General features: G+C 42.3%; 1 protein-coding gene across 1 annotated transcript in view; it reads right to left on the bottom strand.

Annotated features, from left to right (window-relative positions):
- Positions 1 to 16567, bottom strand: part of PolA1 (DNA polymerase alpha catalytic subunit) — a 76035-nt gene that overhangs the window by 39360 nt on the left and 20108 nt on the right. The window contains exons 17-24 of the mRNA XM_077658947.1: positions 14999 to 15153; positions 14338 to 14451; positions 13628 to 13797; positions 7891 to 8020; positions 6971 to 7084; positions 3474 to 3582; positions 864 to 979; positions 627 to 770 (exon numbers count right to left, since the gene is read on the bottom strand). Coding sequence (XP_077515073.1) covers positions 627 to 770; positions 864 to 979; positions 3474 to 3582; positions 6971 to 7084; positions 7891 to 8020; positions 13628 to 13797; positions 14338 to 14451; positions 14999 to 15153 — 1052 coding nt within the window. The remainder of the gene's footprint in view (positions 1 to 626; positions 771 to 863; positions 980 to 3473; positions 3583 to 6970; positions 7085 to 7890; positions 8021 to 13627; positions 13798 to 14337; positions 14452 to 14998; positions 15154 to 16567) is intronic.

Below are 16567 nucleotides of genomic sequence, written 5' to 3'. Positions count from 1 at the left end.
TCATCTGAACTCCCTTTAAAATGTGGTAATGAACAAAGTTCTGCTGATGCCTTGACAAGTTTGCTTCCCGATCTGCTTGAGTAAGCTAGCTCATAAAATATGGCTGTTCAGGTGAATTTTTCACTCTTTTAAGGGGACAGTTATGATACTGGCATGTTTTGAAAGCAACATTAATAGAGTAGTGGCAAAAAATTTCTAATTTCAAGAGCACTTAGCATCCATCCTGGGGCCTTTATCTTGTTACAGCATTAGGCCATAAAAGTGAGCGACAAATGGGTGCCAGACTTTTGTAGGGCTGTGTATTGCTTGAAAGCACAATCACAACAGCTAATGCAGGATTGCACATCAAGGCATCATTGGAGATAATTCAGCCCCTGAGGGGCATTGCCAAACACGCATCACTCTTCAAATGAAGAAAATACTAAGCATTACCTGACATTGAATTGTAACCATCACATTCTATTTTAATGAAAATAGATATGAAATATGCGAAGCATGTTTTAAAAATAAAGTTATTTATTTTACTTGTGTTATGTTTCCCACAGAGTACTACAAATTTTTTGCTATGACTCTGCAGAATTCAAATTATCCGCTGCAGAAAATTAGAGGATTTAGCCATCACTCACCTGCTGGTATAACTCAGGGTCTCCCTCAGCACCTTTCATCAGAGACTTGACTTGTTTTCTCCTTTCAACAAGTTTTCGAATCTCAGAAGGAAGAACACCCTGTTCCAAGGTGGGACTGGGCAACTTGGGAATGTAGTCTTCGTCCTGTAATAATCATCAGTCAAGAACTTATAAGAGGTCATCAGATGCTTCGGTGTCTTCTTTTTTTTTCTTAAACAAACAGCCGATGCCACATACCTTTGCTTCATCGCTGCTGGAGAAGCTGACAGTAGTGAAGCAGATGTTGTACTCTTGAATGATGGAGGGGTACAAGCTGTTAAAGTCCATCAGCAGAATGTAGGAGTCATAAAAACCTGCACAGTGCACAACTGCTTGAAACAGTTCTGCTTGGCATGGCAATCACTCCACTGCATTGAAGAAACATAGCACAGCCCTGAAACACTTAAGCTCCTCCTTTGAATCCCTTGACACCTTTCATTACACCTATCACATTAGGAAGGCTTCTGTTGCACTAGCCACAACTAGCCAGTGTGTTTGCAAGACAAGCCAGGAGAGCATATTCGAAGGTATAGTGACAGAAAAGAAGTTAAAGGCAGCCAAGCATAATTTTCCATGCACCACACTGGGCTCCTTGGCTGCCCTTGTATGACTTAGCATGCAAGTAATGCCAACCACAGCTTTGATAAAAGGTGAAGATGATAAAAGGCTCCTCTGGCTCCTAGTTTTGGGAGTTCTTAGTCATTCGTGTTATTTGGTGCTCATGTTTGAAACAATCTGCACAGGCTGTTTGGCTTGCCAAAGACAAGTCATCATATGGTTCTTCTAAGCATAAGTTTCCATAAGCTGCCCTCAGAAAAAAAAATTGTAGTAAAAGACCCTTAATTTCGTAATGCATAAGGATTGCAATGCAGTTCAACTTAAATAAAGCTCAGTTCGTACTAATGAAAGCGAACAGAAAATGCAGTACACTGTGATCAGGAAACATCCAGGTAGTGTAGTTACCACATTCTTGTTCTAAAATGCTGTGTTACCCCCTCCGCTTTTTTTTTCTCCTGGAAGACAACAGCCAACATCTTCTGTTTTAAAGCCTGAACATAACGGAAGGCCTCCTCTTTGCCTTCAAAACTTAAGAAGAAGTGAGCAGTGTTCACGGTGTCCCAATTTGCGCAGCGGAGTGGGTAAGGGCATGCGACCGACAGTAAACATGGTCGCACGCTGGAAAGCTAGCTCTGTGCAACCGTCCCATGTCTGCCACTTTTTTCGACCAAAGCGGTCACTTAACTCCTGCAAATACAAAATTTTCACTTTGCAAGCCGCGGAGACTGTACCATCGTTTAGGTTGAAAAGCGAGTGTTGCCAGGACGAACACATGCTGCCCGATGTTTTAGAACTCCAACCCAGAGTCTCAAACTGCTTAATGAATGAGCTTGCTTTTTGCAATGTCTTGATAACGGACTGATGTCAACTTTATGCATGGCCTTAATCTTTAATTGAACCATTTTGCTATGGTAATTACTGCAAAAGGATGGCATTTCTTATTTGCTATACCATGGCACGCTCGTAGGCTTGAGATGATCGCTGCAACCAATTGCATGAAACGTGATGCAGAGGGCACCAGAAAACTGAGAAAAAGACGTGCAGTGAAAGCTCTGATTTGTTTATTTCGTGCGCATCGCGGTTTCGTGTACATCGTGGTTTCATGCACGATCGATCGTGGTTTCGGGGATGCCGGCAACAGTACGACACCTGATGCACTGTACCTTGGCGCTGGTCGTGTCATCCATCACTCAACAACAAATGCTAACACAGCAAGCTACCAAAGCCTTCACGATGAGTGGTGATAAGCAACAGTCTCGTATGAATCTCAGAGATCATACAGCTAGTTGCTGTCACTAACACAGAGAGAAGCTCTCCAGCCCAGCACACCGTTTTTACACTCTTCACATCTCCTCTGAAGAGGTGGCACAGCCTTGCGGGAGTGTTACTATTATTGGTCATGCAACTGATTCCCAATTGAATTAATGGGCTGTTTTATATGCAGACTTCAACAGAACGTGGACGGGCCAAGTTGTACAGTTCAAATTATCCAAAATTATCCACAAGTACAAAATAACAAGCTTTCTGCTACCTTTTTATTAGAACAGATAAATCTCCAAACACTGCGGAAATTATCGCATATAGCGTGTAAATTACAGCATAAGCAAGCTGTAACAATCTGTGTTATTTCCTACTCCGTCTTTTGCTCCCACAAACTTCCAGGCGTTTTTATCTGATAATCATATGAACTCTTCCAAATGTCGACTTTACACAGACTGAGTGCATTTTTTTTGTTTGTCTTCTGCTGACTGTTTTGTCATCAAATAGCTTTGAAAGCATATCATTAAACCTTGTTTCCACATCACAGATCTGCCTTTCTCAACTAATGGCCTTCAACTTTGGTGGTGGCAGCGTTACATAAGGCTCTTTTGTAACCGTAATCAGGAAATCACTCTGAATACAGTGCAGAGCCATCAAGTGCACAGCATGCAACACTGGCAGTACAAGATAAACACAGAAACGTACTGAACAATCTTTATACATACATAAAAAAATTCTGTCATGAGAAAAAACAGCAATGTGCATCTCATAGCAATTTCTGCTGAAAGGTGTCCCGTGCAGGTTACTAGTTTAGATTCTTGACTAGCGATCAAGTGGCAAAATTGTGAGCAAGCCTGTGAAGCCAAGCAAGTATGTTCAAAACTCAGATTGGCATTCATTAGAATCCCACAGACTGAACAGAATGTTTATGAGCGTGCTCACAATTAAGTCAATGTGTTCCAGCGGAGGCAACCAATGCACAAACAGTACCTTTCTTTGGTTCCAGGACCAGACCACCGGCATAGGAAGGACCCTTTTTTGTCTTTTTGTTGGTGGTTGATTGCTGGGCTTCATCGTCATCTTCTTCAACGGGTTGTGCCTTAAAGCGACATTCGTAGAGCATGAGTAAGTACCAGTACCAGCAGAAATGGTATTTACGGATGATGCCATCACGCCTCCGTAGTTTGCAAGCTGTAACACTTTAAATGACAGCACTAAACAACATGCATTATGCAAGCAATATTATGATGAAAGCAAGATACTTGGGCTAAGAGTAAACGTCAATGCAAATTCCTTATTTTGGAAACAACATAAAGAAGGCAAAGTCTAAAGAAAAAACAAATGCATGAGAAAATACGAAATATTTTTTTCTAAAGACCTGCTGCACAGCTTTGCCAACAATTAGAAGCAGTTATTGACTACCGTTGTAACTAAAGATATACAAATACTTCTTATGCTAACATCTGTTTACGGCTATAAAATTCTATGTAAAATTGCGCAAGGGCCACACTTAAACAAAAAACTTGGGCGTAAATTTTGAAGGTGTGGCCCACACACGAATTAAAAGAAGTATAACCGTATCTTTTCTTAATTATCTCAATTATCGCACCCTGGCATGGGATGCAGCCCATGCCCGCAGCCCATGCGGTGCGGCCCTTACACGAGAATTTACGATACAGTCAACAACCGATTTTTCGGACCCTCTAGGGACCGTGAAGACGACTGAAAAATCAGACAGTCTGGAAAATCAAATTTCACTGAAAAAATTACGAACTTATTTCATATATGCTGGAGGAAGGGGTCAGTTGTATTGTACACATCTAAAGCTCCTAATAACTAAATTTTGCCACGCAACACGTGCACAAATGACAGGCGACGACCGCTTTCACAAGCTCGGCCTGGCTGCGCTGCCCTCAATCGGCATGTCGCCGATGAACACAAGGATTGGGACACAGTGTAGACAAGAGAGTGAACACGCTGCTGCGGGAACTACGCTGCGCGCGCAGTACGATGGGCCCGGAACAAGAATGCGAAGATGGCGAAACAATAAGAACTGAGAAACAGCCGAAGCAAGCACTCTGTTGACGTCGGCCTTCATCATTAGGCCTAATGACTAGAGCCAAAATCGACATTGTATCCGGCGATATGCACTCTGCAGTGGCTTGCGTATAATGAGAGGCGTCTTGCCTGTCATCGAAACGCCAGTTGTTTACGGTTTTACAGTAGGAGAGCCAGGGTTGCGGTGTGTTTTTCCATGGTTACACTGACCTCTCGTTGAAGTGCACCACCATTTCCTCCCGCGCCGTCTCCGTGAGGCCGTACGCCTTCCACGCGCTTTGCTCGTCCCGTATTGGGGACGAAAGACTCGGCTCAGATGAGTTCCGCAAACTCTGACCACTGTTCAAGTTCGTACGTCGGAAGATATTCAAAAACAGTACGAATTCGAAACCCCGCATGTGCAATGTGCCGACTCAAGCAGAATTCCAGCATCGCTAGTTAAGAGGCTCCCTTCAAGCTTGAATTTAGTTTTGTTTGATCAAGTTTTCGATCTCTCCTGCAGTTCTAATGAAATGAATGAGGTTCCACTGTACACGTTGCATGGCGGCTTGAATACTGGTGGCCAGTGCGAACGAGGTCCGAAAAATCGAGCAGTCAGTTGCGGTGCGTCCGATATTTCAGGCGCTCTTATACATTGGCTCTATGGGCCACGTCGCGGTGCCGCGTAAAAGTCCGAATAATCAAGCATGTCCGGAAAATCAGCCGTCCGAATTTTCGGTCGTCGAATGTATATGTTGAGAGTAAAAAGAACACTGACCAAAGCTTGTTGTTAAAACTGCTAGATATTTCAGCTTCTGTACAGAAGCCTTGTTCACTGAACGGAAAGCCTGAAGCAAAGTATGTGAAGGAATAAAGTGCAAGGTGCTCATTACTACTAGAAAGTGCAGAAGTATTACTTTATGTGACTGTATAGCGTACCACTAATACAGGTAACATTGCAATAACCAACAAAAACAGCCAAGTGAAGCAAAGTTCCACTGCCATGTACTTATGTTAACACATTGTCACTTTAGGGTGCAGCCTTTCAAAACAGGTACCCTGGACAGGAATAATTATTCAACATGGTAACGTGTAGTAAGTGAGCACATTTTAAAAAGAGATGTGCCCTATATAAGTTGAGAAGCATGCCCAAATGCAGCTAATCTGCGTGGCCGTGTTGCCATGTGCCGCTGTGAATGGTGAGGGGACGAAGTGCAAGCCGTTTAACAGGCTCGCTCGAGCTGGACATTACTGTCCTAGATTAACAGTTGTGAAAAGAAACTTCCAGTGGCCTCCAGCACACGCCGGAGTCCAAAACTACCAAACCATTTACCGTTTGGTTTGCCACTATTCAAATGGGCCGCACAGGAGAGCATCGTTTTAGTGCATCTTATATCTCCATTTGCTTCTGAATGCTAGCTTTGCGATCATATCGTTCGATGCGCATTTATTGCTCTGAGCTGCGCATGCGCCATCATGCCATCCTGTGGGGAACTGCATAACATGGGGCAGGGTGGGAGGGGTCTTATATGAAGTCTTGTATTTTTTTTTTTTTTTGGCCAGCGAGGGGTTCGAGTCAAAGCATAAGCGGCAATATACAGTATATATTGTGTTATGACCTTTGCAGAGTTTTTTAGGAGATGTTCGTAAAATTTTCGTATAATGTGTGCACCCCCTTTTTGATGCCTTAATTTAATGAAAAAGAAAGTGCAAATTATGCACGTAACAATGGTATGTCGCTCACCTCTTGTTATTCGTCACGTTTATTTGCACTCAACTAGGAAGGTACATGTCGCAGACTCCCATTTCCAATGTTCATGGGCTCACTGTTAATTGGATGTTATCTTGTAACATTTCCTACTAAAATTTCCAACCTTTAGCTCGAAAATGTGTGGCATTCAAAATATTAGGTCAGTGATATTCATGACGTTAATACAACATGCTTTGGTGCCTGATGGCTGAACAAACATGCAAGTAGGTGAAAATTAAACTCTTTTGGGTAACTCCCACTACTGCTTAAAGTTTAAGTTTTAATGCGACAGCGTTAGAAGCCTCATCGGGAAAGAAGAGCAGTGTCACATAATTCCCAGGTGGCAGGTGGTGTATAGGAGGAGAAACTTGGGTCTCACAAGCCCCACCAGTCACATCTGACAAAGGTATCAAAAGCTTCAAATGTCACCACATTGCCAACACATAACGTAATTACTATTTATGCGTCCCTGTAAAATTTCTTATGTTTCTGCTGAACTGGCATCAAAGAGCTTCAACTACTACAGTTACCTTTAAAACTTGTTTTCCAAAATTATCACAACAGCACACATTAGCAAGACTCCATTTTACCTGCTATCATGCAAAGCTGACAGCTCAGGCTACAGGTAAAATTTAAAGGTATAAACAAAATTTGCTAGAAAGATCGAGAAGCAGGGGATGTTATGTTTCAAGTTACGTACCTTAGGACCATGTTTCTTGAAAACTTTATCAGGGCAGATGTAGTTGCGATCACTGAATGCATGCAGCAGGAGGTATTCGTTCCTCTGTGATCTGCCTCCCAGCAGTGTTTTGGACTGTGGGCAAGAATAAGTAAGACAGAGGTGGGGAAACTTATTCTGTCTTTTGTTTCTGCTAAAGACACTCAAGCTGCACACAAAAGTAAAACCACTAAATGCAGAAGGCAGGGCTTACGCATTGCCAAAAGCAACTCAAGCTGCAGTTTGCATACTGAAGATACACCATGTTTTTGCAAGCCGGTCACAAAACACACACCACAAGGTTCGTAGAGTCAACGCCAAAATTGATTTCCTTCTTAACTATAAAAGCCAACTTGTCGCCTGTACTCAGATGAGCAATGTATGCTTAGTCGAAAAAATTAAAAAGCTAAACAAATTTTCATCCCTGCTGAGGTGCTGACTGTGCACACCCACCACTGTGGTACTGCTACTATATGCTCTTTGGCTGAGTGTCCTGAGGACCACCAAACAGATAGCAAACAGCAAGTTACAATAAAAAGAAAGAGAAAGGAAGAGGACAGGGGAGGTGGCAGGCATGGCAGGGAGATAAGGAAATGTGGGCAGCTTCATAGTCAAATTTTCCACTTGCTCTCTAGCTGAAGCTACCTTGAATCATGTTCATAAATCAAGAAAGAATAAAACCTGAGGGTAGCCATGCATTTTTAATCAAGGTGTCTCAGCCATGGTAGCTGCATTTTGAAGGAGCAAATATGCCCATGCGATGTGCGATGGCAATCCACATAAATCAATCCAAGTGGTTGAAATATTACTGCAGCCTGCCACAATGACAACTTATTCTCTCCCTCCGTTCTTTGCCCTCAGAGACTTGCCTTATTAAAATAAAGAACAAGCTTTCTGCTTACCATTAGATTACCAGCAATATTTGTTATTTGCAGTGCCAACGGAAGTGCATTCAGCTCGCTAACGACACGTAGGCAGTATTCAGCATCCATCATGGTTAGCTCCACCAGCTGTAAGAGCTGGCGAGAATCTCTGCAGACAGAAAAAAACGACAACGAAAGTTTGAAACAGGACTGCACTTGTGCAGGCTATGCATAAGCATGACAGGCAGGTCGAACATGCGCTAACCCACCAAACAACAAATGATAATAGCAACATCACCACAAAGCGTAAGAAATAGAATAAAAAAAAAACATGTCTAATACCTGAGCCACACGGGCAAATTTAATGCCATTAAGTGCTTACTGCCTGAAGTTTTAATGGTATTCGTGCGGTGCCATATGCATAAATTAAATGGCATTAGCATTACTGCCATACGCGACCTACTAGTTTGTCACAACTCATTCGCCCGGGCAACGCATACTCGCGTCCCCATTCCACACAGAGAAAAGCACGCAACTTAGTAACAACTTCCTGACCAGTAGTAAATGGTTAATTCATAACAGTTCAATCAGATGAGGCATCTATACTGCATTTTTGATGCGAAGGGTGTCATTTTAACGTGCACTTCTGACAGATACTCTCGGCTTGTGTGCTGACACAACGGCTACTTTTTCGAACTGTCAAGCAAGAGCAGCGGTATTTTCTGTGAAATAATTTTTATATTGCATTTTAATAGCATTCCCAAGATACTGTGCTCATTAGCACCGTTTATATTTAGGTGAAATTTTTCACTGCCTTGAAAGCATTATCATCATCATGACTTTTGTATAATGAGATTAAATGTAGACGTGTAGCACTAACTCCGAAAATAATGGCATTTACAAACCCGAGGCCTTAACCATTTACTGCCATTTCTTGTGCACGTGTGGCATGGGTACAACGTCCATGTACGGGTGCCCATAAAAGTTTTCGGAACACTGAAACTATAAAATGACTTAACTGCTTGGCAGTTTAAGTATGCGCTTAAGAAATGAAGGGTGTGCACTGCACTTCCCTTCATAACCTACGCATGACAAGCCTCAATGCTTGGCTGTGCCTCCAGGGACTGAAATCCAGCTTTTATTGTGGCTTGCATGCTCCAAAAACATCTGCAGGAAACTGTACATGCTAGATGTTTAAGTTCACTCCTTACAATGATATAACAGTAATAGCTTAAACCAATCAGAAGGAAAGCATTTGAAAGGACAATCAGTAAGACTAAATGTCATATTGTAGCTTTAAGCTACCAGTAATAAGCCTAACAAGTGCAGAATGACATTTTAGCCATTGAATTACTAAAGCACAGAGTTCAAGCAAAGTAATGCCAAGACATACAAAGGATTTTAGTAGAAGTGTGTGAATATTCGGTCTTGATAGTATTGATATCGATTGATATTTGGTACTTGATATTGGATTCGCTCTGAATGCTTAGTAACTGAAATTTCGGGGTACAGATGAAGGGGCCCGACGATTACTTCGTTATAGCCTGAGTTGAACGAGTTTCCAAGGAGAATCATCTTTCCTTCGTTATATCCATTATTTTGTTATAAACCGCTGCATTATAACGAGGTTTAACTACATTCGTCTTGAGCGAATAATGTTTTTGAAATGCTTGCTTCGTGTTGTTTCGATTCAGCATACCTTCTCCAGCATGGAACTGCAGCGCGCGCACAGCCAAAGCCCAGGCTCTATGGACACTTCCTAGGCATGCGTGTCACATGCCTGCGCACCCGAACATATACCGGAGCCGGTATGTGCAGTCACGTGGCAGCAGACGTGAGCAGGCATAAGCGCTGTGCCCAGATTTGCACCTTCTGATGCTTGCACCCGTGCTCCCGTGGAATGAGTCTGAGCTTACTACAGCTACCACAGCCTCTCTTCTGCGTGTGAAATTCGCTAATCAAGCGTTATGGCACAAGCACCAAGGGAGCTTGTATGAGACACATAAAGATGGGTGCCGCTTTCCGAGTGGCTGCTGCAAGGTGGTGCTAGGTGCGTGGTGCATATGCCTAGCAGCTGTCATGGAGTGACTGTTTAAAAGCAAGAGCTATGCAACGATGCAATCGCATTTAAACAAATAATGCACTTGCGCAAAGAACACAGGACACAACAAAGTAACACATACGACAAGAACAGAGCGCATTCCAACTAGTTTATTAAGAGCAGGCAACTTGAATATATACCAGTGTTAACCAACAGAAAGATTACAAAACCAAAAGAAAGATAAACCACGTGCCCAGTTCATACCAGCAAGCCACCGCAAAGGGTACAACCAGATATCATTCTGTCAAACTGATATGATACTCCAAACATAACAATCAAAACATAAAACCAAGAAAGAGAAACTGAAGAATCATGAGGTGAACAATGAACGCGGGGAATATGACATATCTTAGCAAAGCAGTGTCAAAAAAGCCATAACAAAAGCAGTCAAACATAAAAGTGATACCTGTCAACGGGTAACTAGGTATCCTCGTTGCAAAAGCAGTGTCAATAAAGCGAGTGTGAAACGCTAAACACATTAAGCCACAGAGATAACAGCACAGAGTTTCACCGACGTAAAACAACCTAGAGGAGATCGAATTTACACATGTCCATCTAAGAATGTTATCTCTGTCGAGCAGAACAACTGAAGCAGTACTAACGCATTCGTCACCGGTGTTAGCAATATGAAAAGCCTCAATTATTTCTCTCCGAAGTTTGGTCTTAGCATGGGCCAGAATCGTGGTATTGGTAAAGATGGGCTTGCATCCATGATCCACAGTATGCTCTGGTAGGCGGCGGCTTTCACTGTTTTTTATTGTCCTCTCGTGTTCCCGCAGTCTCTCGTTGACGCACTCTCCCGTTTGATATATACGCAACCACAGGTTAACGGAATTCGATACACGACGCTGGTGGCGCACTGGACGTAATGATAATCGTGCTTCTTTTCACATGACTCTCGCTTCTTAGACAGGACAGTACAAATACTAGAAAGCTAGAAAGAACCTTTACGTCATATCTATGGCCTATCTTCTTCAAGTTGTGGGAAATTCTATGGATATATGGTATGACCTTCATGCTCTGTCTTGGGATTGGGGGGCTCGAAGTCTTCTTGTTGCCTTCTTTTACCTTCTGTAGAAGACTGACTGTGACACTGCTGATGACGTCAGTGAGGTACCCTGCTTTCTCGAGACGGGCAATTTGGTTTCCAAAACTGTCTTCCATAAAGTGTGGGCAGCTTTTGTTGAGCGCTGCTTGAAGAAGTGTTCCTACAATCCCACGTTTTATCAATTTAGAATGGGCGCTTTCATAAGGAAGCAGACTTTTTCTCGTACGTGGGTTGTACTTGTAACACAGATTGCAATCAGGTTGACCAAAGTTGATCTGCAGATCTAAAAACTGGATACAGTTGCCTTGAGGGAATTCCCAGGTGAACTTCAAGCCTCTAGACTCAGTGGTGAACAGCTTAACAATCTCTGGCACCAAACCTTCAATACTGCCTTCTGACGGAGCGTTCAGTATGACCAGGTAATCGTCCACATACATACCTCATAATTTTGAGTATGGCCGTCCCTGTCAGGTTTTTCTGGATACGGTTGTCCACGGCAGATAGGTATATGTCACAGAGCACCGGTGCGACTGCAGAGCCTATGCAAATGCCATCTTTCTGCACATAATATTTATCTTCGAAGGATATGGCGGTCGATTGCAGGTAGAATTGCGCTCTGTTCTTGTCGTATGTGTTACTTTGTTGTGTCCTGTGTTCTTTGTGCAAGTGCATTATTTGTTAGAAATGAACCAACTCGCCCAGACAAGAGTGTTAATTCAACATACTTCCGCATTGCATTTAAGAGCAGCAGTCAGAGGTCCCACAGATAGGTAGGCAGGTATTACACCCCACAAATACGTAAGCACCGTGTGTAGGTCAACTCCTCCTATTTCCGATGGCAATTTTTGCATGTCGACACAGATTTAGTACGTTTGACAAAGCTTCATATCCTTTTCATGTAATGGCCTTGTGTGTTGGAAAAACACATGATCCTGAAAATGATTATTGTCCGTTCTACCTTTTTGTATGCCAGAAATTTTCGAAATATTCGGTTTGAAATTGTTCGAAGAAAGTTGCTTTTCAAACCGAAAAAAATCGCTGTTCACACAGCCCTAGATTTTAGTTATTAATGGTATTTCAAAGCTCATAAAAAACATTTAATGTATTACTAGAGGAATGTCCAAGGATTTCAAAAGGATCAGAAGGCAAAGCTTAACAAAGATTAAATAAAGATTTAGAGGTCATTGACAGGACTATGAGCTCCTTTTTGGTGAGAATTTCTTGTTCAATAGCAGCTGTACTGCGTATCTGCTTCTTTTCTTCCTGCGGTTCAGCACGATGCTTTGACTAAAAGCATCAAATCATTCATTATCTCAGCTTCTCTTGAGAAGCAGCTCAAGAAGCAGAGATCTCTTTTTGAATTTTGCATCACAACTGTCAGTGGCTCAGTTCGCTGTAGTTCACCCAATGAGATAGCAAAACTTGGCCATTCGATGGCATTAAAACACCTTTCTTAATTGAACTGTATTTTGTGATTCAGATAAGCCCATGCACAGTAACAAGTGACAGTGCTCCCACGGAGCAAACACGCAGGCTTTCCACTATTCCACGGGGTGAAAAAAATGACTGCAATGGCTACGTGAAAAAATGATGGCAATGGCTGCGTTTAAGTCGAGCAGGCTAGAAGTTGCACCTTCCGCCTAACATTCAAAATTTCAGCCTCATATGAATCTGTCTTACGCGTGCTGACATTTGAGGCAAATGAACAAAGCAAGAAATTTGATGGAACCTGGTGTAGTAAAGGCTGCAATGCAACAAGACGTTATTAGAAGGGCACAGGATGGTTTGAAGCAAAAATAGAAGGATACAGTGCTAGCCCCTCACTAAATTTACCTATTACAACTGCCTCCTGAGTGTTGAACAAGCCCACTTAAAAAAATTACAAGAAACTCTTGACTTGAACTCAAAGAAGGGAAAAACTTGGAATTATGCAGAGTTCGAATTATAAGAAACCATTTTGACCTCTACAGGACCAAAGCATTAGTTTCAATGAACCAGAAGTTCAGCATGGGGCATACTGTATCAATGCAGAAAGAAACCAAGAGTGAACGACACAGAAATGAGACAGGTAACGGTGTGTACGAGAATGTGGCATACATCATTTCCTGTTTCATTATGTGCCATTCCCTGTTTGCCCACTTGTGCACCAGTGCAGCATGCCTCAAATCTTCTCAATGTACATAGACTTACTAATGCTGATGTTCAAATTAAGCTAGTTCAAAAACGTTCACTTCATGCCTTCTCCGGTGACCAGACAGTCACACACAGGCTAAAAGAATGCTACTGCCACTGCAGTATGCATCCCCTTCAGTGTGCATTTTATTTATGCTGCATTACCTAGTTGTCAACATGCAGCCATGACCTAAGCTCCTGCACAAAATTCCTGTGTGTGGCTTTTCCTAGTATCATGATTCACAGAAACATGTAATTTACTTCCAACTTTCAAGGAACACAAGTAGTGCTTCTGCTTTTGAGATGGTTTAAAGGTCCTTGTAGCACATTTACAGAAGTCCTGCATATTCGAGGTTTTTAAGAGGCTGCATGAAGACTGCTGCATTTACAAAAGTGTTTCCCAAGAAAAAGGAGGACACACTCTCACCTCTCTGTGTCACTAATAGCACACCCACCTGTACATATCCAGGACCTGTTCTGGTGTGATGGGTATGCGCTCTTTCTGCAGCAATGTCTTGACCAGCTCGGTCAAATCGTAACTCTTGCACTGCACCAACTCTCTTGCAGACACCTTTGCGTCACACACTAGTCGACCAGGCGTGATCTGCTTGTCTGCCGTTTTGCCCTGAACAAAATTGACAAACATGCTTGCCCTCCTGTTTCATCGCATAGTTCCTGCTACAGGTGCAAAGCCTACCTCTTAGGTAATGACAGAGCAGCAGGTCCAAAGGCAACAGAGCCATGCACTGCAGCATTGCATTATGGTGTGCCCTTCGCTACATGCTCGACCAGTATGCAGTGTAATGCTTTTTTTCCAATATGAACTAAGCAAGTAGGAGTTACCCCAACCACGCACCATTAAAGCTCAAGGATGCAATGCAAGATGGGTCTTGTGCAAAAATGTTAATCATTCACTAGCCAGTGAATAATGGCTTGCTGTGATCAACACGCTTTAAGGTAACACCACTTGTCTGCAAATAAAATGCTCCTCATCGTCCTTGATGCTCAGCTCTCAGAGCATCTTTCCACTTAACTGTTTTAGCAGTGTGGAGGTACTATGAGCTAAGTTGTACCACCAATGTCAAGGTTGAAGCTGTTATACCATCGAAGCAGTTTTCTGTGAAAAAAAAAAAAAAGGCAAACTAAAACCATCTCCAGAACTCACCAGAGCCCCTGCATTTCCACGTTTTAGCCGGCCCAGCCGGGACCAATTGGGAATTTTGTGCGTCACCATGCGGTGAAGCAGTACATCCAGGTCAAAGCTTTGGATGTCGTGACCCTACAATAATGGGAAAGAGAATAATAATAAAAAAAGAAGCCCCCTTAAAACAACAAAAGCGCTCACACAAAGGCGGGCTAGCAAAAATTCTAGTTTCAATGCAAGCAGCAACCTAAATTCACAACTCAGCAAAGGATCTCGATGCCACACATTCAACACCAAGTGCAAGATGATTAGCCTTACTCTGTTGTGAAACACAATAAGCACATGCGCTCTCAAATTCATAAAAACAGTTATTACTACCTTGTTACTGACTCGGTTAAATTATGACTTCATGCCAGTTTTTCAGTCTTCTTTATGATTTGACAAGAAAGCTGCCTTGAATGCTAGAATGCTAGACTTGAAATTGCCAGCGAGGACAGAAACTGAACAGTGCAAGCGTTGTCATATTAATTGGTTAGATCCTCTTGGCTTTTATTCCTGTTACAATAATAACTGACAATGCTGCATATACGCAAACTATGAAGTAAGGTCTGATAATTCTGATAGCAAGGCTCGGAAGCAAAACCAACTTCAGATGTAAGAGCTGTGAGATCCTGGTACATACAATAAGGATGTCGGGGTCCAACCTCTGAAGCTTTGCAATGAAAAAGGTCAGCAGAGAGCGCTCAGAGTCCATCACTTCCAATGAGGTGCTCTTGAAATGAGCCACATCATTCGTAAACCGGCATGGGAACAGTGTGCCAGATGGCTTGGTGAGTGCTGTAATGGAAGCAGAGCTGTGGGCTTAGCTCAGTCCTCCATACAACAAGAGAGCAAACAAATATGGAGAAACGTGCCAAGTTAGAAACTGGCGTACTGAACAACAGTCGGGTGGGCAAAGCTCATTCAAGGTGAGAATATATGTATGAGGTGTCCCAACTAAATGTAACCATGCTTTTAAAAAAGATGGAGTGTCCTAGCCCATGAAACCAACTGAGGATTTTTCAAAGTCCCATTGCCTAGCTTGCAGTATTTTTTCCATTCTGCAAAGTTAATTAGTAAAGACTAGTTAGCAAATTTTTTAAATACTGGCTAGAGGAACAAAGCATCAACAGAGAAGTTGTAGATTGCCCCAAAAAACAGCCAGCAGAGCTGTTTCCATCAAGGTGCGATTAACATAGCTTTGTCTATTGACCTTCAAAGAAAGCTATCACGTGACCAAACAACTGATGGCTCGCATATCTGCCCCAGTGCGCACGCAAGGCCCTGTCGGGGAGAGCACTCCAGTAAAATGTGGATTTTGTTCTCGGAGACAAATCTTGGTATGTTGAAGAGGCACTGTTGCCATGTGGATGCTTTTCTTTTATTGTGTTAGTTACAGTTTAATGCTGGTAAAAAACTACTTTACATAAAAAGTAGCTTGGTGCAAACATTCAACTGTTTTCCAAGATGATCTACAACTTCTGTACTGACCTTTTATCGGATGCCAATAATGAAAAAGTTAACTAATTGATCTTTAATAATTAATAAACTTTAGTGAACAAAAAAAAAAATACTGCAGACTAGGCGAGGTGGTTCTCAACAGATCTAAGTTGGTATCACTGGGCTAGGACAACTCCGTGTTTTTAAAAGTTTGGTTACATTGATTTGAGGCACCTGGTATACAAATATATTGAAGGTAATGATACCACTTGAAATGTTTCATACCAGTACGGTGGAAGAAAAAGTTCACTTTGCATAACCACTTAGGCCTTATTAATGCCATTTTGGCTTAAATTCTGCAATGTGCATATAATGAATGCTTGTCCCCAGATGTGATTGGCCTGCAAAATACAACATGCACAAAGAGTGCACTGGGAGGACTCGACCCATTGGATAAAAGAAGACATACCAAGAGAGTTAGCTGGGCAAGCTGGTCAAAGTTCATAATTTATGGCAGCATGAAAGGACAAGAACTCAAAACATACAAAACACAAGCAGTAGCTTTTTGATTAACTTTATTCACTCGCACAAGAAGTGTTTTATAATATTTTAAGAGGGGTGGGTAAAATTCAGTTGAAAGTTGGCCCTTCTGTTGTTCCTTTTATGTTTATACTTGTCTTTCCACAAACTCATAAATTACAGACATGCCAATTTCCATACATTCAGTCATTCAAGAGCTTTCATCATCTTCAGTTCTGTGCTTGTGCCTGCC

Source organism: Amblyomma americanum, chromosome 3 (assembly GCF_052857255.1).
Source record: "Amblyomma americanum isolate KBUSLIRL-KWMA chromosome 3, ASM5285725v1, whole genome shotgun sequence".
NCBI lineage: Eukaryota > Metazoa > Arthropoda > Arachnida > Ixodida > Ixodidae > Amblyomma > Amblyomma americanum.
Note: the sequence above shows the minus strand (reverse complement) of the source record. Positions and strands in the feature narration are given on the sequence as shown.